Source organism: Castor canadensis, chromosome 14, assembly GCF_047511655.1.
Source record: "Castor canadensis chromosome 14, mCasCan1.hap1v2, whole genome shotgun sequence".
Taxonomy (NCBI): domain Eukaryota; kingdom Metazoa; phylum Chordata; class Mammalia; order Rodentia; family Castoridae; genus Castor; species Castor canadensis.
Genome location: NC_133399.1, coordinates 39872702 through 39893544, shown reverse-complemented (window position 1 = coordinate 39893544; position 20843 = coordinate 39872702). Strand labels below are relative to the sequence as shown.

Below are 20843 nucleotides of genomic sequence, written 5' to 3'. Positions count from 1 at the left end.
CCCGGGAGCCCGGCGCACCCGCGCCGTCATTGCAACGCCCGCCCCCAGGTTCTTTCCACCGGCCGGGCAAACTGAGGCCTGGGGAGCACAGGCGCCTGGGCCGAGGGGTCCCCACCCGCTCACCCTCGATCCACCCCCCGCTGCCCGGGCAGCGCGACCCACGCCCGCGTCGGTCCTCGCAGTGCGCACGGCGCTCCCCGCCCCCGCTGCCATCCTGCCACGCCCCAGGCGTCGGGGGCACAGCCCGCGCCCCCCCGCACCCCGCCCTGCGCAGAGGCTGGGGGCCTGTTTATCTGGAGGCCCCCACCCCCTGCACCCGGGGGGCCCACTCCCCCCGCGCCCCGGAGAGCTCTGGGGCCAGATAAGCTGGCAAGCTGGCACTGCGCCGCGCGGCGGGGCGGAGAGGTCAGAGGCGGGGGGGGCGCGCCGGGGCGGGCTGGACCCCCCCCCAACTTGCCAAAACCTAATAACAGCCCGGTCTTCCCGGCGCAGCGGGCGAAGCCCCACGGGAGGGCAGGGACGTGGCAAGAGCGGACCTGCCGAGCCTGTTCTGGCCTCAGAGGCCGGGTGGGGGGGCGGGCTGGGCGTGGGGGGGCCGGCGGCTGCGGCACCTTTAAGACAAGGGAGGACCCCTCTTGCCCTCGGAGAAACCAGGAAGGGAGTCGCGAGCATCATACGGGGCTTTGGCTGTACTGTACAGTTACTGTAGGGGCAGTGACGCCGCCGCCGGAGCGAGGAGCGACGCGGGCACAGCGAGCCAGGGCAGCGCGAGCGCCGCGGACCCCGCAGGCGAGCGGCTGAGGGCGCCCAGTCCCGACTCCGGGCCCCGGCCCCGCGCGCCCCGGCCCGGCCCGGCCCCGGCCCGGCCCCGCGAGGTAAGTCAGCGCCCGGCGCGGCCCGGGACCCGGGGTGCAGGGCGGGGACGGGCCGGGGGCGCTGTGCCCACCCTGCGCTCACGGCCAAGGGAGACCCGGGGACGTCCCCCAAGTTTCCGAGGAGGGGGTGCTTGGCAGCTACCCAGAGGCTGGAGACGTCCCGGATCCCGAGCGCGGGGAGGGGGCGCCGCCCGGGAGAGGGGATTGGGGGCGAAGTGCATGGGCTCGTGCGTCTGCCCCCCCACTCCCCAACACCCGGTTGCTTGGCTTTTCGGGGGCTCCCAGGAGCGCGGGGAGAGGGGGAGGGGAAGCGGGGCTGCATTGAGGGTGGGGGGGACCCGGCCTGAGAATATAGGGGGGCGCGTCGCGTGCTAAGTTTGCAGCCGGGTACGGGGGACGCTCTTGCCCGCCGGGGGGCCTATTCGGTGCTGCGTGCATACGTTGGAGTTGGCCAGTATGGAGCTCCATGGGGGATGGGGGGGAGGGGGCTGAAAAAACAGGGAGGGGGGCTTTGCAAAGGAGGGAAGGGGTGGGGTGTCCCGGTGAGCGGGCGGGGCCGCGCGGCCCTCTGGGCGCCGTAGTTCCCTCGTCGCTCTTGGTGGGCAGGTGACAGGCGGCGCGCACTTCAAGTCCCAGGGTACCCCGCGCTGGTGGCCCGCCGCTGCCCGAGGGGAGGGGCGGGACGGTTTGCCAATGGGCGCGCGCGACGGCGCGGCGCGGCGCGGGGGCGGGGCCTAAGCGGGGGCGGGGTCTGTGCGGCTCCTTCGCCGGGGGCCGGTGGCGGTCCCGGCTTCCGGCTGCGCGGCCGCGGGCCTCCCCCCCTCCCCGTCCGGGCCCCTCCCGCCTGTTGTGTAACTGTCCCCGGCCCCTCGCCCCGGGGGAGGGGGTCCCCCTCCAGGAGGGCGCTCCCCGGGGAGGGCGGCGGCCCGCCAGCGGCGAGGCGCAGGCGAGCTCGGGGATGCGCGGCCTGGCGCGGGCCGGGTCGGGCGCGGGGGAGGCGACGGGCGGGCGGACCCAGATCCGGGGTAATTTGCATCGCCCTCCCCCCAGCCCGGGTGGGGATTGGCCGCCGGCGGCGGGGGGTGGCGCGGGGCCGGGCTCACTGCCGCCTCCCGGCCTCGGAGCAGCCAGCCAGCCGCAGCCGCCGCCGCCGGGGCCGGGCCCCTCGCGCTGCCCGGGAAAGAGGTAGGAGCCGCGCGGCGGCCGGGGCGCGGGGGCCGGGGAGGGGGCACTGGCCGCGGGGATGGCTACTTCCTGTCCTCGGCCTGGTTCCTCGCCTTGCCCGCGCTGCCCCGGCTACGGGGCACCCCCGGCCCCCGCCCGCGCCCCCGGAGCGCGTGACCCCGTCTCCTCTGGCCGGACCCCCCTTCCCCTGACGCCACCACCACGTGCGAGCTGGGCGTCCGGGTCGGTGGGGCACGCGGTGGGGCAGGTCCCCTCCCCCTTCCTACCCCCTCCCCCAGTCCGGGGTGGGACCTGGCCGGGGGCTGAGCCGCGCGCTGGAGCCGGTGTCCCCGAGGCCCAGGCCTCTGCGGGTCTGAGAGGCACTACCCGGCCGCTGGGGAGCGCGGGCCGCAGGAGGACGGTGCTGTCCAGCCAGGCCCAGCACCCAGTAGTGTCCACTAAGTGTCGGAGGAATGCAGTCCGGAGTTGGCGGGGTGGCACCCGCAGACCGGCAGGCAGCTCTTTTATGCCCCTAGCCAACGGGCGGAAGTGAGAGCGGCGTGAATGCCTCTTCCCCCAGCTGGCCCACCTGGCTCACCCATGGGTGGCGGGGTTGGCTGGCCTGCATCCCCCTCCTCTTCCCTGCCAGCTGCCTCCCTGAGAGGGCGACCGGGACTCCCATGTCAGCCCCTCCACGGGCCAGGGCGTAACCCGGAGTGGCCTCCCACACTGGGTGTGTGTGTGTGGGGGGACCTCCGTGCCACCAGCAGATCACTTCCTATTGGCAGGGCTAGGTTAGGAGAGGTCCTCCTTCCCAACCCAGGCTGGGACAGGGACCCAGCCTCTGCCTTGCTGCTGCTGCTTAGAGCATAGGGCTCTAGACTGGGGACATTTGCCCCCAATGCCACCCCCTCAGGGTTCTACACATTGGGCCTGGCCGGGCCTGGCACCTCTCAACTGGGCTCGGGTCTCTGTTTACTGCCAGGCATCGCTGTGGTGACTGGGTGACTGGGAGCCTGGGGGAGGGGGGGGGCGGCAGCCATGGCTGGAAAAGGGAGGCCTCATTCAGGAAAGAGGAGCCAACGAGGACACTGAAATTTTAATTCGCTGGTCACTTTGGGGGGGTATTTATTATTCAGTTCTGATTGGCTATAGGGTGGCCAGTCAGTACCTGGCCAGGCCTGGGAACCAGGCACCTCTCAGCAGAGAGGTACTGCAGGGAGCTGATGAATCCTTTGCGCTATGGGGGAGACTGAGGCCTGCAGAGGCAGAGCCAGGGAGGATGGTCCTGGGGCAGTAGCGTGTCCTTGGTGGCTTTGGGGTTCTGTTCTTTTTCTTGAGGCTGGCAGACCCGTAGCTGGGTCCACCTGGTGGCAGTCCTTGTTGCCATAGGAGGAAACCGAGGCCTGGAGGGGAGGTCCCACGTGAGTCCAGAGCTAAGGATGGGTTGGGCCAGGGAAGCTGAGAGCCGCCCAAGGTCACCCAGCTGGAGCTGGGTCTGACTCCCGGGTGGTCCTGCTTTCCAGAGACCTCTGGTGTCCTGGCCCAGGGGTACCTGCTCGCCTGTGTCTTCCAGGAGAGCCAGAGGTGGCTTTCCTCTGTTCGCACCTGTCATAAATGGACAAGTGAGTGGAGTGCCACTGGGGCTCTGCCCAAAGATGACATTGAGCTCAGAGAGGGCCAGCAAGGCTCCAAGGTCACACAGCACAAGCCCCAGTCCTCCTCCCTCCCAGCCTTGCTCAGTGGGCACTTTGTGTGCATTTGTGGCCCCGTCCCACCCCTGCCAAGCCATAATCCCACAATCCTGCACCTGCCTTCTCCCCCTCCCCCGCCCCTAGTCAGGCAGGGATCTGAGTTTTACGACTCATTATACCAGCAGGGACAGAGGTCACCTCCCCTGAGCCAAGACTCAGGGCCACCCCTCTGGAGCAGAGCTGTCCTAAGGAAGGGGACACATGGTGTTTGGAACGTGGTCCACTTGCTCTGTGACCTTGGACAAACCCCCTGGATCCCAAGCATTGTCCTCTTGATCACAGGGTTGTCTTAGGGCTTCCCAGGAGGTCCCTCTGGATTCCCTCCTTTATTCCTGTATGGAGAAGTGCCTGCTCAGCTCATGGCACCCATATCTGCTGGGTGTTGGGTTGCCAGCCACCTGAGGCCCCCCTGTCCCTCACAGTTAGCCTCATAGACCATAAGTTGCCCTGGGCAGCAGGGCTTCTCTCCACCTGAGGCCCACCCAGGGCCTCTCTGCCTCACTTCCCTCTCTGCCTCCCTCAGTTTCTCGCCAGTTCATCCTCTGTCATCCCATGCTTTACTTAGCATCAGAGCGGGTGTTGAGTGACTATCAGCTGGCAGGGCCTGGTCACAGCTCCTTGTGCACCCCTGTCCTGGAGACCTGAGGGGTCAGGGCCATCACCCTGAGTTTACAGATGGACTTCAGCCCTGCCCTTCCTGCCCGTTGTCATTGGGTGACCTCCCTTCTCTGGGCCATCACAGAGCAGTTCTGAGGAGCTATGAAAAATGGTCCTCTTCAGCCCCACTCAGGGTGGGGGACTGGTCCCCTGCTGCTCCCTCAGGCTATGTGTTGGGGGAGGGGAAGAAAGGCACCCTGGGAAGACTAGTTAGGCAGGACTAGTCAGTTAGGCAGCCTGTATTCAAATTCCAGCTTTGCTCTGTGACCCTGGGCAAGTTGCTTCCCCTCTCTGAGCCTGTTTTCCATCTGTAGAACAGGCATTGGTTGCAGACCCTGTGTCCTAGAGCCAGGATTGTCAGTGTGTGTCATACTTCTGTTGGGATGACTGAAACCAGGCTCCCCACCCCCTGCTCTGGTGAGGAGCGGCCCCCTGCCTGAGGCAGAGCACCGCAGTGCAGAAGGTGCCCTGTTCAGAACGTGGTGCTGGTGAGGAGCGTGGCCAGAGGACCGGCCCCTCCATCTGTCCCCCCAGCAGGCTGAGGACGGCCACTCAGTGGAAGTGTCCCCACCCACGCCTTTCTGGTTTGACTGGAAAACAGGCCCGGTCCCACCTCCCGCCAGGATGTCTGCCAGGGATCTGGCTGGATCCTGCAGGCGCAGGCTGCCTGGGGCCCCAGAGGCCCCTTCATCTTGGGGGCTTCGTGCTGAGCCCTCCACCTGCCCAGGCTGGGGTTGGGGGTGTTGTAGGTGACTCCAGGTGTCAAGCAGATTCCCCCTTCCCCCCCAGGTCCAGTGGCTTCTCATGGGCATCCTGGATGGCAGGTGCAGCATGGCTCGGCAGTGGACAGGGATGAGGTTTTGTGGAGTCTGCCCTTGCTTACCCCCGGTGGCAGGAAGCTCCTTCCCTCCACTCGTGGATGGCTCAAGCTTCCTCTTGGAACCCAGCCGTGGTCTAGGGTTTGGGCTTCCTGGCCATGACGGCACGCGTGGGAACAGGGTGGGCCTTGGCCCCACCCTGGAGTTGGGGGTCAGATGGAATCCCCAGACCTCCTTGTCCCTGCCCCCACACATGAACACTTCCCATTGGGCCTGCTGCCTTCCTGCCTCTGGCCCTTTAAGGCCTGGACAGGAAGCCCCTCCCCATTTAGGGCAATAAATGGACATGTAAAATGGCCGAGGTGCTCCAGGCCTGGCCGAGGAAGGCCTGCCTGCCACTTAAGAGGCCAGGTGGGCAGGGGGCAGACTGGCACCACTGGCACTGCTGGTGGCCTCAGAGTGGGACACCACATTCCTGTCCCATTAAACTCAGGCCGGGGACTGGGCCAGGCCGGGATTGGCACCGGCTCAGGGTGGGGTAACAAGTTAGGACTAACCTTGCAACATAGGCCGCGGGTCTGGGAAGGGGTGGGGGCTGCTGGGTGGGGGCCTGGCAGCTGCACCTGTGAACTAAGCTTGCTGTGTGACCTCAGGCTGGCTGCCCACCCTCTCTGGGCCTGGTTTTACCATCTAGTTTCCTTCAGGGTCTTCACCACCCATTTCTTGGCACATGGGTGGGGAGTGGGACTGCTTCCTGAAATAACCTTCAGAACTGAAGTTCAGACCTCCTCCATTCACAAGGGGAATGGTGGACAGTCTGTCTGGGCCTTTTGGGGACCTTCTGAGGAACTCTGCCCTTGTGTGCGTCCTGGATGGAGGGGCTGGTTCCCACTGTCGGAGCACCTGGGAAGCTAAGGCCCTTCGTCTCCTCACGTCCGCTGCAGTAGCCTCGCCAGGAAGGATGAGGCCTCTCTTCTCCCTGGGAGAGAGCTGCCCTGCCCTCGAAGTGCCCCTCAGGAGTGTGGTAGAGGCAGGGAGCTGCCCCTGCTCCTTCCTGGCGGTGTTGGGTGGGCCACACATTGAAAGTGACCTTGGGAAGGCCCCTGGCTCCCTTCCCTAGCTTCAGTGCAGCCCCACCAGCTCCCCTCACCCATCTCTAGCCTAGCTCAGATCTCCCCTGTGCCTGGCCACTCTTCCCTGGTCCTGGGTACCTTCCTGCCCCCTAACCTCACATGTAGTCCCCAGACACATCCCCAGCAGCCAAAGGGTGGGGGTGGTGCTCTGCTCAAGTGGGAGAGCCTGAGTCTGGCCCTGGCTCTGGCCCTGGCCCTGTATGCTGTGTGACCTTGACTGGGTCTCGTTACCTCTCTGAGCTCATTCAGAGAACTGGGGAGAATGAAATGAGGCATTGGGTTGGTTAGTTCCTGAAAGTTTGGTGATGCAGGGGACAGCCAAAGTGAGGCCTGGGTTCTGTTGCTTTGGGAATAAGCTACAGCAAGTGACCCTAGGTTAGATGAGAGGTGGGTCTGGCAGACAGAACAGTCATGCCCTGGTGGTGGGTGTGTCTGTCAGGTGGGTGGGGCTGGGTGTGAGCTGGTGCCTTGGTTCATCTGGGATTTGCTGCACCCTGTACCCCTACTGTGTGTGGCTGGGCCCTGGGGAGGAAGGTGCCCCACCTCTAGCATTGGAGGAGCTGCCGGGGCCTGCCCCTTGCCAAACCTTTCCCAGAAATCCCATGGAAGAGAGCATGCAAGAGGAGCCATCATGAAAACTGGGGCCTTAGCCTGGGTGAGGGGGCTTCCTGGTCCCTCCTCCCATCAGTGAGCAGCAGCCTGTGCACAGTGGGTCTGCAGCATGCCCTGAGGGGTTCTGACTGCCCTGGTCGTCTTCCCCCATTGGAAACGGTGTTGGGCCCTTCCTCTCAGGAGAGGCCTCTGAGAGGCCCAGGTGGGGCCTTGGCCCAGGGTGGGGCAGGCAGGTGGTTCTTGTTCCTGGAGAGAGGGCTAGTCGGTGTCTGCCTCTGAGTTGAATCCCCAGGGCCTGGGACAGGCAGCAGCTGAGGGCAGGTGGGGGAGCCAGCCTTGCTGGGTGCCCTCGGCTAGGACTCTGAACACTCCCACCTTATTTTTTTTGACAGCACGGGGGCTTGAGCTCAGGGCCTGAACATTCGCTAGGCAGGCGCTGTGCCACTTGAGCCCATCTCCAACCCAACCCTGGCTCTTCTGAGCCTTGATTTCTCACTTGTCAGATGGGGGCCACCCATTTGACAGACAAGTCATGGGACTTTTTTTGGCCAGAGAATCTCTGGTGATATTTGGGGGAACACAGGTTCCCGAGAGGGAGGAAGCAGAAGCACGGGTTCCCAGGCCTAGCTAGGACCTGTGGCCTGGAGCCCAGGTATCTTTGCACTTAAGACAGGGCGGAGGCAGCCCCTGGCCCTGGCGCTGGGCGCCTGGTGGGGAGCCAGGGTGGTGGTGGCGGAGGGGGTGGAGTTGCCACCATGAGGGCTGAGTCACTTGGACCATTTCAGGTCCCAAACTCTGGACCCTGGAGACACTGCTTAGCCATTCCCGAGGGAGCCCCGGGTCACCTAGGGGGAGGACAGCCCAGCAGGGTGGAGTGGCCACCTTGGGGCTGGGGGGCTGGGGAGGTGTGCGGGCTGTGGCAGGAGGGCCAGGGCTTGTCTGATCCTGAGCCCCATCTGCCCACATGCTCCCTGGGGCTGGGGCCAGACGGCAGATGGTGGCAGGGGGTGGGAGCCCCCAACGGGGTTCCTCCAAGGTCCAAGGCTTCCCAGCCATGCCTGGCATAGCCCCCCCCCCCCCCCCGACACCAGTCCCCCGTGCCCCACTCCCAGCAGCCACATCTGAGCCTCCCCTCCCCACTGAGGTGGAGCAGGGAAAGCCAAGCAGCTGGTGCAGTGAGGAGAGGGTGGGTGCTTAGAGGCAGGGGCTGCACAAAGGCTTCTGTGTCATGTTGGCTGCAAGACCCCACTCCAAGGCCACTGGCTGGGGAGAGGACAGCACAGGCCTCCCTTGCTGGCATGAGTCAGGCCAGGCTACTTGGTTGGGGACAGGAGAGTCCCATATCCTCAGGAGGTTCAGAACGGCCAGCCCATGCTTGTCCCCAGGGTTGATGCCCGGGGTCCCCAGATGGGTCAGAGAGTGGGAGGAATGTGGGTTGTGTTGGGTGGTGAGGGGCGGCCGGCTCCCAGGAGAGGGCGGAGGATGGGGACAGCAGCCAGAGGGTTGCACAAGCCGAGTGGGCGGGTGAGTCAGCCCGGGGGACTGTAGAAAGGAGGGTGGGGGAGAGGGACAGGGCAGGCAGGATCCCCCTACCCACGGCCAGAGACCCTTGCCCATCTGACAGGTGTAGACTAAGGCCCAGGCCTTGTCCTGAGCTGAGGGGCACAGTGGGGGAACAGAGGCATGGAGGGGGCCACCAGGAGGGCTTTGGGCAATAGAGGTGGACAGGAGGCTCTGGGACCCGCCTTGGGGGACTCGGCTTGGGCGGTGGCCTGGTTTCCCCTATATTACTCACTGTCAGGGCTGAGCCCGTCCTGGGGGCTCAGGCAGGAAGAGGTTTGTTAGGCAGAGCTGTTACCGGCCTGCCCCAGCAGGGCACACCCACGAGCTCTTGACCCCACCAGGTCACAGTCCTGGGTCCCCAGGGCTCATCAGCCTTGCTCCTTCCTGCCGACTCAGATCTCCCTCCCCAGGGGAATCGCAGGGGAATCGCGGCTGACCATCAGGCAGGAGCAGGGCCCCAGCTCTCCGTCAGAGGTCCCTGGGTTTGCACTCCGGCACAGCTCCGCCCTCCATGGGCCATGGCAGGTGCCTTCCTTCTCCCAACCTGATTGCTTACCTCCCTTGGACAGGGTGCCACTGTGGCCTGCCTTGGAGTAGGTGCTTTGTGGGTGTCCATGTGTTCAGATAAGCCAGAAAACAACTTCCAGTTACCCCTTCGACAGGTGTTGGGCCTCCTGGGGAGGGAGGGGGAAGGGTCAGGGCAGGGGCGCCTGTGTTTCTCTCCAGCACCCACGGTGGGTTTTGACAGTATGAGCACGTCAGTCAGACTGCTCATACAGCCTCATATCCGCCATGCCCACCTGGAGAAACAGGCTGGGAGAAGGCAGAAGTACCCTTGAACTGAGCTGGAGAAACTGAGGCTGGGAAGGCAGGACATCTGACTGCCCTCTTGCCCCAGCTGGGGGTGGGGGTGAGACGTAGCTGGTACTGTGTTCTGAGGGTCTTGAGCCTGATTGATGGGCATGGGACCCCCTCCACTTACAAATGTCCCCTTCCTCTCCGCTGCTGCAGGTCTTGGCACGGAAGATGGCCGGCGGCGTGGACGGCCCCATTGGGATCCCGTTCCCCGACCACAGCAGCGACATCCTGAGTGGATTGAATGAGCAGCGGACGCAGGGCCTGCTGTGCGACGTGGTGATCCTGGTGGAGGGCCGTGAGTTCCCCACGCACCGTTCGGTGCTGGCGGCCTGCAGCCAGTACTTCAAGAAGTTGTTCACGTCGGGCGCTGTGGTGGACCAGCAGAACGTGTACGAGATTGACTTTGTCAGCGCTGAGGCGCTCACGGCGCTCATGGACTTCGCCTACACCGCCACGCTCACTGTCAGCACGGCCAATGTGGGCGACATCCTCAGTGCCGCCCGCCTGCTGGAGATCCCTGCCGTGAGCCACGTGTGTGCCGACCTGCTGGACCGGCAGATCCTGGCGACTGATGCGGGTGACACAGGGCAGCTGGACCTGGTGGATCAAATTGACCAGCGCAACCTCCTGCGGGCCAAGGAGTACCTGGAGTTTTTCCAGAGTAACCCCATGAACAGCCTGCCCCCTGCTGCCACCGCTGCCACCTTCCCCTGGTCCGCCTTTGGTGCTCCCGACGATGACCTGGATGCCACCAAGGAGGCTGTGGCTGCTGCCGTGGCCGCCGTGGCTGCAGGTGATTGCAACGGCTTGGACTTCTATGGGCCAGGGCCCCCAGCTGAGCGGCCCCCAGCGGGGGATGGGGACGAGGGTGACAGCAATCCAGGCCTGTGGCCAGAGCGGGATGAGGACGCCCCCACTGGGGGTCTCTTTCCGCCCCCAGTGGCCCCTCCAGCTGCCACACAGAATGGCCATTATGGCCGGGCTGGGGAGGAGGAGGCGGCCTCTCTGTCCGAGGCGGCTCCCGAGCCAAGCGACTCGCCGGGCTTCTTGTCGGGTGCCGCCGAGGGCGAGGATGGGGATGCGGCCGATGTGGACGGGCTGGCGGCCAGCACACTGCTGCAACAGATGATGTCGTCAGTGGGCCGGGCAGGGGCCCTGGCAGCAGGGGACAGCGATGAGGAGTCACGGGCGGATGACAAGGGCGTCATGGACTACTACCTGAAGTACTTCAGCGGCGCACATGAGGGCGACGTGTATCCCGCCTGGTCTCAGAAGGGGGAGAAGAAGATCCGCGCCAAGGCCTTCCAGAAGTGCCCCATCTGCGAGAAGGTCATCCAGGGCGCCGGCAAGCTGCCGCGGCACATCCGCACCCACACAGGCGAGAAGCCCTACGAGTGCAACATCTGCAAGGTCCGCTTCACCAGGTGAGCACCAGGGCTGCGAGCATCAGCGTCCTCCCACCACGAGTGGCCCTCTGCCCTCCCCTCCCTCTCCCATTCAGGGGGTCCTCTTGTGTGCCTCTCCGAGCGTTGTCTGCCAGGGGGGAGCTGGGGAGGGGGAACAGGGGTGGACAGCCTAGCAGGGAACAGCTGGGGCAGAAGCCAGGTGACCCATCAGAGACAGTATGAGCTTCTCAGAGGCGTGTGCTCTTCTGTTCTCAGTTGCCCTTCCGCTTTTTGGGGTGCTTCTCTGCGTGGAAGGAGAATTCTTAATGTTTTGCTTTGGGAGCAGAGACAGACACTTACGAAGTGTTGAACAGGTGGTGGGCTTTACTTAGCCACTACTTACTAGGTTCCTGCTGTGTGCGTGCACCCAGGCAGTGGAGAGACAGGCCAGAATCCCTGCAGGCCTCCCTGACACATTTGAGACCTGAAAGAGGTGAAGGAGGGAGCCATGGGAAAGGGTGTTGCAGCCAGAACAGCTCGTGCAAAGGCCCTGAGGCTGGTTAGCTTGGGGGATCTGCGGGGCCAGTGGGGGCGGAAAGGCCTCGGAGGGAGCCATGGGCTTTGCCCTGGAGCTAGAGGAGTTCAAGGCCAGGCTGGAGATAGTTTGCGATTGGGTCTTAGGAGTCCAGAGGTGGCTGGCTAGGCTGTGTGGACCCAGGGCGGGCCAGAGCAGTGGGGGTGCTGGCAGGCAGGGACCCAGCCAGGCTGGGTGACTCAGCGTCACCCCTTGCCCCCCACCCCCCTGCCCTGGGGTTCCCCCAGCCACGCCTACTGAGGCTGAAGAAAGAGGCCATTGTCCCAGCTTCCCGGTCCCACCCTGCAGGGCAGGAACCTGGGGCTGGCCCCTTCCCCAGCACCCCAGCCCCCTCCCCAGCAGGCAGGAGAGGTGGGTGCGGCCTGGACTCCAGTGCCCAGGAGTGCCAGGTGGGGGCAAAGGGCACCAGCTGGGGGCGGTGTCTGTGATAACCTGCCCCCGACTGTGGAGACTGGGGGCCTGGAAGTCTTAGGGCCTCTCTTCTTTCAGCCAGGGGTCCTGAGGTGCTGCTGGGCCCGCCTTCAGAGGGTCTTTGACTTGGGACTTTCTGGTGGAGGCCTTGGCAGTCTAGAGCCCAAGCCAGGTGCCTGACCTGTCCCACCCCCCAGGCCCTGGGACACCAGCCCACCTGACCACAGCCTGGGGCTCAGTTTCATTTTGAATTGCCATGTCTTGTAGTCATCCCATACAGCCAGAGCCCATCTGTCTTCCAGTCAGGGAAACTGAGGCACATAGCGGCCTCTTCTCCCCACACACCCAGTTTCTTCCTCTTTGCACCCCTAACCTGGGGCCCCAGCCCCTTCCCCCCCCCTCCACCCCCCACCCCCACCTCCTCCAAGCCTGGAGCCCAGGGGCCCCTCTGAGTCACTGCAGCGCATTGAGTAAGCGGGGCCTGTGGCAGCTGGGCTATAATTACCCAGGCCGGGGCTTGGGGTGACGAAACTGGGGCTGCCTTCCACCCCCACCCCTCCTCTCTGTGGCCCCTGGCCTGCTGTGTAACTCCAGGCAAGTCACTTCCCCTCTCTGAGCCTCCAGCATCAGCTGGGGAAGTCCCTGTAGAGTTAGGAAGACTGAGGCCATGCTGTGCCCAGGGACCAGGACACTGTGCCAGCGGGCTTTGCAGGAGTTGTGGGGAAGCAGCCAAGTGCCTGAGGGCTAGCAGCACATCTGGCCAGTCTGGGGAGTTCACTGTGGCCCAACTTCTGTTGGCTCAAGGGAAGTAACAAAACTGGGAAGGGGTTGCAAAGTGCTAGGCCCAGGGCAGCAGTGAGCCATGAAAGAGTTAGAGCAAGTAGGACACCAAGTCTGGGTAGTGACAGACCCATGACTGGAGGAGGCAAGTTTTTGGGGGTTGGGAAAATCAAAGGGGCATTGAAGGGTGGGGTTTTGAGAGATGAATAGGAGTTTATCAGTAGGTCAGTTACTAGCCAGGACTCCTGAGTCCCAGGTCTCTGTTCCTCCCCTGTGGATTTTAGAAAGGAATCCATCCCTATCTGTATGGATCAATAGCTGTAATAGGAATATCGCACAAGCCAGTGACGTAATTTAAAACTTTCTGGCAGACACATTAAAAAAAAAAAAAGGAGCAGATGAGAGTGAGTGTAACCAGGTGTACACCCCTGCATTTCAGCATGGGGCGGTAAGCGAGCTGTAAATGAGCAGCTTTGCATTACTGGACTGAGCACATCTCAGTGCAGACCAGCCACTTTTCAAGGGCTCAGGAGCCACATGTGGCCAGTGGCCCCCATGGGATAGAGTAGTACCTGGGCCATTGTCACTCCAAAGTCCTGTAGGTCAAAGGCTGTGCCGGATCCACACTGTCCCTTCACCGGGTGAGATTGGCAGGGAGGGGCCCTGCAGTCACGCCATTCCCTGCTGACTGGAGCTCACAGGCTAGAGCAGGCAGTGAGCAGCAAGAACACACAGGCGACCCAGTTAGATGGTGGTGGCGTGAAGGACCCGGGGGTCTCAGGAGGACCGTCCTAAGAGGATGGTGGGGATCTCGGAAGAAGTGTGGTCCAGGCAGCCAGGATGGCATTGCAAAGGCCGAGGGGTGGCTGTGCCTTGTGTATTGGTGTCAGCCAGCAATCGCTGTGACGGGATGGGAGAAGGCACTGGCTGGGCCTGGACGCCCTAGGTGGGACCAAGATGACCAACTGCCCCAGTCTGCCCAGGATTCAGGGGTTTCTTGGGATGCCAGCCTTCGTGCCTAAAACCAGAACATTCCGTCACCCAAGCTGTCACCAAACACCCCAGTGGCTGCCCCTCTGGGGAGGGCAGGGCCATCTGCCGGCCTTCTTTCTTCTCGGTATTTTCGGCCCCTGGACCAGGGCCTGGCATCCAGCAGGCGCTCAGTAAATAAACGTGGTGTGGGTGAGCACGCCTGCCCCTCGGTGGCCTGGGCCTCACCCTGAGGCACAGCCCTGAAGTGAGCTCAGAGAGGGTGAGCGTTTGCCATGGGCCACGCAGCAAGCTGGCCTTCCAGAGCCTCAGCCCTGCGGTGTCGGGTGGTGGGGCCTGGCAACTCGGGCAGAGGGTGGCTGGGCAGGACTGGGGTCCCTGCTGACCGCACCCCGCCCGCCCACCCGCAGGCAGGACAAGCTGAAGGTGCACATGAGGAAGCACACGGGCGAGAAGCCGTACCTGTGCCAGCAGTGCGGCGCGGCCTTTGCGCACAACTACGACCTGAAGAACCACATGCGCGTGCACACGGGGCTGCGGCCCTACCAGTGCGACAGCTGCTGCAAGACCTTCGTGCGCTCCGACCACCTGCATAGACACCTCAAGAAGGACGGCTGCAATGGCGTCCCATCACGCCGGGGACGCAAGCCGCGCGTCCGCGCCGTGCCGCCTGACCCCACCGCCGGGGCCACCGCGCCGCCCAGCGCCCCTGACGCCCCGCGCAACGGCCAGGAGAAGCACTTTAAGGACGACGACGAGGACGAGGATGAGGCCAGCCCTGATGGCTCAGGCCGCCTGAATGTAGCGGGTGCCGGTGGTGGAGACGACAGCAGCGGTGGCCCCGGGGCACCCACTGCTGAGGGTAGCTTCACAGCCGGACTCGCCTAAAACCAAAAAAGAGAACAGAAACCTGAGACAGAGAGAGAGAAACCATCACCCACCAACCCCAAAACACAAAAAAAGAAAATCTATCTATATACAGATATCTATCTATCTATCTATATATATATATACAGATATATATATATGACGTCACGGAACTAGGACACTGCTTCTCTCAGATTTGTCTCCTTCATGACATCCCTCCTTCCGCAGGGCCCGTTTCCCACCCCCGTGTCCCCCGCCCGGTCCGCCAGGGGGTCTGGGGCTTGGTTTGGGGTCTCGTGGGGCGCCCATTGCGGGCTCTGGGCCCGATCGAAGACCTGGTCCCAGCCCTGGGCCCTGCGCTGGGGTGAGGTGACTCGGGGATGGGCACAGGGCTAGTTCTCGTGTCCTCCCCTGGTTTCTGTGAGTCTTTCAGACAAGACCTTAAATGATCTCTGTCCGCTCTGAGTGGACATTAAAATGGTCCCCGGCCCCCCACTCTCCTTCCTCAGGGCACTTACTAAGGGGGGGGTCTCCCTTCAGTCTCCCCACCGGCCTCCCCTCCTCCCGCCCCGCCTGTGGCCTCGCACCTCTGCACCCCTCGGCCGCTGAGAAACGAATCTATTTATTCCCAGGCCTGGAGAACGGCCAGGACTGGGGGGCTGGGGAGTTCCAGGGTGGCTTCTGGGGCTCCTGCCGCCTTCCTTCACGGCACTTACAACCGGCAGGACCCCAGGACCACCGCTCAGGGCACCTCATCCCTCTCTGTCTGTGTCCCCAGCCCAGGCCACCCCGGACCCACGCATTTGGAGATACCAAACGTCTGTCCCCGAGCCCCTCCCAACTTTTTAAAGCACTTTGTAGATTTTTTTTTCTTTCCTCCTGAAAAACAAAATTTATATAGAGATATATATAGAGATAATATACTTAGAGGAGCGGGCAGCAGCACGGGGTGGACATAGCCAAGATCAGGGTGGGGGGAGCCCAGGGTCCCAGAAGGCAGGGATGGGCAGAGAGCGAGAGGCTGAAGTTCTAATGTCACAAAAGCAATAAAAACCCAGATTCTACAAAATGGAAAGAACGAAAACAAAACAAAAACAGGCAACCAACCACATTGGAAGTCTTGGCACTTTGTAACGGAACGGGTACTTTATCTTAATTCTTAATTTAAAAACATGTTTACAAGTTGCATCCAACTTCTATGAAATATTGAAAAGACAAAAAAAAAAAGAGAGAGAGTAAGAGAGAAAGCAAAAGAAAATTCCTAAAAGTCAATTTATTTTTGTACAAAATAATAAAAAAACCCACCGCAAACAGAATCCACTTTTGTTCCCCGAGGCTGAAGGGGGGTGGCTAGGAAGCCATCAGGGGGGGACCTGAGTCCCAAGGGGCGCATTGAGGGCAACTGTGGGGTCCCTGAGTCTGTGCCAGGTCCACCCTTCTCTCCCGTCCTGCCCCCAGCATTTGGTCTTGACAGATGTCTCAGGCCTGCAAGCCGGCTGTGGCTTCCTCCTTCCTTGTTCCCCAGCTCAGGGATGGGCCCGAGAGAGGGCTGGCCTTCCAACCAGCCAGACCACCCACCCCGCCTCCATGTCCCCCCGCTGTCCCTGTCTCCTACCCTAGGACCTGCCCTCCAACATGGCTGTCCTGCTTGGCCACCAAGGAGCTGCCATCTTGGACGTGCCACCCCCTCCCCATCCAGGGGGCGGCACAGGTCCCCACCTCCGGGGCCTTACACCTTCCCCAGGTACCTCTGTTTTTACTCAAAGGCACTGACTGTAACTGAGGCTGGCACCTGCCTCCCTCCAACCTCTGGCCCCCAAAAAGCCCGGTGTTAACCGAGCCGCAGGCCACGGACAGGGGCCAGGGTTGGGGGGACAATGCTGCCAGATGCCAGGATGCCCCTCCTCCCTGCTGCAGACACAGAGCCTGGTGTGGGACCCTGTAACTAGATGTTTGGTTGAGCTGGGGCCCTTTCTGTTGGTGCCCAGCTGGGGTGGAGGCTGTCCCTGTGTCCCCTACCTTTTCTTTTGTTTTTAAAGGGAAGCTTTTTAGGAAGGCAAATTTTCGTATTGTTTATAATGGGTAGTTTTCCTTTCTCCTTCCCCACCCCCAGCCTGTCAGCCCCCCCCCCTCCCCAATGTCTCAGGTTCCCCCTGTGGGGCCGGAGAAGGGGCAGCTGGGGTCAGGTGTGCTGGCCTTGTTTGCACCCCAGTGTCACGCGGTGAGCTGTTTTGGAGAACCAACCATTGAGGCTGTGCACCCAGGCCAGGGGCCACCCCCCACTCCCCAAGAGGTCCCCGAGGGGGGGTGACTTCCCCCACTCCCCCCTCGCAATAAAACCAACTCACAAGTCACATATGTCATCCTGGCCAGTGGGGGCCTCCAGACTTGGGTGACAGGGTCCTTGGGGGCTCTGGTAGGAAAGGGGATGGCACGGCCTGCCGGTCACACTTTTAACACAGACCTCCTCGGGAATTGCACTAAACCCTTGCCCCTAGCTCCGCGCTCAGCTTCCGCCAGCCCTGCCCGCCCACTCTGCCTTAACCGCCAGCCCGTCCCGGGGGCCGCAGCGTCTGCATGGGCCCAGAGCCGGGACCCCCCACCCACCCCAGCCCGGCCCCGTCCCAACTCTGCGCAATCACATACTGTATATAGACGTGGATCGATTTTATTTTTATTCTTTAAATTAAGGTCGTGATAAAGTATTGCCAAAGATACTGCTGAATTTATGCGTTTCAGGAAACAAGATATTTGAGGAGGGTCGTGCTTATTTGGAAGGACACTGCAGAAAGGTTTTTGTTTGGTTGTTTGGGTTTTTTTTTTTGTGTTTTCTTTTTTTGGGTTTTTTTTTTTTTAACTGCCTGGTACAAACAAAAAAAAAAAAAAAGAAAAAAAGAAAAACAGTGAAATTGTTATTTCATCACCATGGTGAAGTTGCGTGGATGCTTGTGTGAGCGAGTGTATGCGGGAGAGAGTGAGGTTCAGGCCTGGGGGGGGCATCCAGGCCTGCTCTAGGTAGGGGCTCCAGGGGTCCCGGGGCTGGGGAGGAGCCATGGCGGAGCCCCTGCCTGCAGCTGTCCCCAGTCTGTAGGGCCCCAGAGAGAGGAATGTCCCTGTCTAGAAGCCGCTCCTTGCCTTGCCCCCCCATTCCACCTGCCTTTTGAGATTAAGAGAAAAAAACAAGGCAAAAAAAAAAAATTTTTTTTTTTTTTTTTTTTTTTAACTACAAACCAGTGAATGTAAAATTCCAGACCCTGCCCATCCTGGCACCTGTGTGGGCCTGCGCCTGGTTAGGCCTGAGTGGGCAATACCAAAGTCTGTCCCTTCCTGGGGTGGCCCAGCCAGATCCCCCATGTGGCTGTCTTGTTACTCTGTTTGTACACAGCTGTCCTTTGCTTGCTTGTGTGTGGGGGTCTCCAGTGGGAGAGGAGGGCCCCCAACCTCTCCCCAGGGCCTTTACCTCAAGGGCATGGTCAGAGAAGACTTGGCACTATTTGGGGGGCCCCGTGGGCCATGGCAGGCACAATCACATGGCTGAGGCAGGGGTCTGGATCCCTCTCCCCCACCAGGATGGAGACAGTCCAGGTAGCTGGAATTGTAGGAGGTGACACAGGCTGAAAGGAAAAACAGAAGGAAAAAAAAGAAAAACCAACAAAAAAAAAAAAAAAAAGAGCAAAAATCCTATTTTTTGAGAAAGAAAGATATTTATATTTGCAGTTTTATTTTAAAAAGTTATTTAAGCTGAGGAAGCAGCCTTCCTGGAGGTTGGGGGGGGTTGGCTGGCGCAAGATGGGTCAGGGCCTGGGGGCTCAGCACCCAGCAGCCATAATCTCAGATCAGACGAAGGTCGCACTAAACGTACAGATTTATATGGGGGGAGGGCGGGGAGGACCCTGGCCCAGGCCCAGACATGAGGTGCCTTGGACTTTGGGGGCAGGCCTGGCAAATGGGGGGCAGGGGCGGCGCCCATGGGGTACAGAGCACAGAACAGACATTCCATGGACTGTATTTGAGAGTCTTTATAATAAAAGTGTGGGAGATTTAACAAAAAAAAAAATCAATTGATAAAAATGCACTTTTTGGGGGTGGGGAGGGAGAAGCTTTAAAAGTAATTAAAAAAAGATAAAATGATGAAAAACTAGAAAAAAATTTCCTTTTTCTTGTACATAAAAAAAAAAAAAAACCACTAAACGCAGCCTGTTACGACCGTGGCCGCCTCATTGCCTGATTTTGATGTTCTCGTGTTTTGCTGGGGTGTGGGGGGCAGTGGGAGGAAGGAAGAGCTTGGGGGAGAAGTGGCTGTCTTGAGGGTTTGGGCCCCTCACCCTCTTCACACACCTTGGGGCCAGGGTGGCTGAGCTATGGGTCCCCCAATTCTTCCTGCCTGACCCAGGCAGTTGTTCCCATGCGGGACGTGGACAGGGCCCATCAGGCCCAGGCCAGGCAGGTGTGTGTGTCGGGGTGCCCGTGGGGAAGGAAGGAGCCCAGGGACATCACAGGGAGAAGTCGGTGGGGAGAACCAGCAGGATGGGCCAGCCCTGGGCACCTCCAGCTTCAGGGTCTTGGAAGTCTTGGGTACGGTAGTCTCAGCCCAGCTCTGAGGTCACCAAGGTGCTATTCTGGGCCAGGCCCACTATCCCACTATCGGGGATGGGGAGCCGGTAACCTCAGTCCCCAGGAGGAAGTGGGTCTGTGGCCCACTCACTGGAAGGGGTCATGGACTGCTGGGGTCACCAAACAGCTACTTACAGGCCTCCCTGGGACAGCCCTGGGCTCACTCAACTAGGGTCCACTAGACGTGGGGCTAGCTAGGCCATTTGGGGGCAACCCTGATCCACTTAGACCCTTCACTCTTTCTGGGCTTTTCCTGGTGGGCACAAGGACCTAGCTCCTCTCTGAAAATACCACCCGCAAGCCTAGGGCCCTCCAGAATCCTGTGTCCAACCTGTGGTGGCTGTCATAGGTCAGAAGCAAAGCCAGCTACCTACTTGTTTGGGGCCACCTGACTCCCAGCTCCATGTTCAACACAAGGGACTGTCAATTGCCGGGGGTCTCCTGGCCCACTGAGGTCTGGCTTGGAGACATGTGACAGAGGCCAAGGGGGCTGGGGCCTCTGGATGGGGAGATGGGAAGGAAACAGTTTGCAGCCCCAGCCTCCCACCCCAAATCTACACTGCACAGCTCACCCTCACACTCTGGTTCTTAGTAACAAAGAACTGTGCAGCCCTCACCTATTCTAGAACATTACATCGCACAAAAGCCACTGCATCCTCAGTCTCCCTCTGGAGACTCACAAGCCCCTTGGCCCTCACAAGTCCACTTCCTGTCTCTGGATTCACCTGTTCTGGGCATTTCCTATTGATGAGTCACACGCTGTGGCCTGAAGGTCCCTCTACATTGTAGTGTGTCAGAGCCTTGTCCTGTTCATGGTTGTGTATGCTCCAGCTCCGTTAGTGTCCATTGGTCTGTCCATGGAGTAAGAACTTTTGGAGCCCACTCACAGTGCCTGCACTGTGTGTCACCTTCCCGCCCAGGGTCAGGGGCCTTATTTCTAGCGAATGTCAGCCTCCGACTCTAGCACCCAGTAGGGTGACCTAGCTCCTTGTGGCCAGCACTGGCATCTTCTAATGACCAAGGATGTGGGGCATCTCTGTGTCCTGCTGGGGACACGGGGACCACCTCAGACTGGCTCTCCTGGTCAAGCTGCCCCCTCACCTAGCCCACCAGCCCAGCAAAGGCTCCTGCCAGGCCCTGATGCTCTAAAGCAAAGCAGGGAAGGGCATGCGCCCCCCCACGCCCAACACACAGGAAAGGGCATGCGCCCCCCCACGCCCAACACAGGAAAGCAGATGCCTCAGTGGCTTCACCTTGACCTTTTTATTTCTGTTTTTTAAAAACAATTAAATTAGAATACAAATATTAGAAAACAGCGCCCTTGGCTGCCGTGGCCGGGCCAGGCCGGCGCTCAGCGAGTTCAGTGAGGCCGCGGCCCTCCTGGCCTCCTCCCTTCCTCTACACCTGAACGCTATTGCTTCCGGACTCGGAGAGTTTTGCGTAGAAAGAATCGGCGGGTGGACCGGGAGGGAACAGCACGTGCGACAGTGCGCTTGGTGGGCGCCCCCAGGCCCCCATGGTGGGGCTCAGGGTTGCTGTGATGCGGGGCGGGCTGGAGGGTGGCCCTCTCTGGGGCCGGGCCCTGTTGGAAGAGCGAGGCTCCTGGGGGGGGGAGCATGGGGGAGGGGGATCATCCCCCAGGGATACCCAAGAGCAAGACAGAGGAGAGGAGCCAGCCCACGTGGACCCCAACAAGGCCGTGGCCGCCACCGCTGCTCCGAAGGGAAGTTAACCTGAATTGGAGTTACCGAGGTAGCTGCTAGAAAA

At 61.4% G+C, this 20843-nt stretch overlaps 1 protein-coding gene across 2 annotated transcripts; it reads left to right on the top strand.

Moving 5' to 3' along the window:
* Window positions 1-582: 582 nt before the first annotated feature.
* Zbtb7a (zinc finger and BTB domain containing 7A) lies at window positions 583-18673 on the top strand. Of its 2 annotated transcripts, none has more exons than XM_020165872.2 (3): window positions 583-875; window positions 9588-10858; window positions 14006-18673. In XM_020165872.2, the coding sequence occupies exons 2-3, from the start codon at window positions 9603-9605 to the stop codon at window positions 14481-14483; spliced, it is 1734 nt and encodes a 577-aa protein (XP_020021461.1). In that variant the 5' UTR covers window positions 583-875; window positions 9588-9602; the 3' UTR covers window positions 14484-18673. The 2 variants fall into 2 exon arrangements, with proteins under 2 accessions (XP_020021461.1, XP_020021460.1); XM_020165871.2 differs by lacking the exon at window positions 583-875 and adding an exon at window positions 1934-2060.
* The last annotated feature ends 2170 nt before the right edge of the window (window positions 18674-20843 follow it).

What these genes read in the sequence shown, in the direction of transcription:
- Zbtb7a (XM_020165872.2), top strand. Translation starts at nt 9,603, where the DNA reads ATGGCCGGCGGCGTGGACGGCCCCATTGGGATCCCGTTCCCCGACCAC. An exon ending in TGCAAGGTCCGCTTCACCAG is followed by an intron (nt 10,859 to 14,005) that starts GTGAGCACCAGG and finishes GCCCACCCGCAG; the next exon opens with GCAGGACAAGCTGAAGGTGC.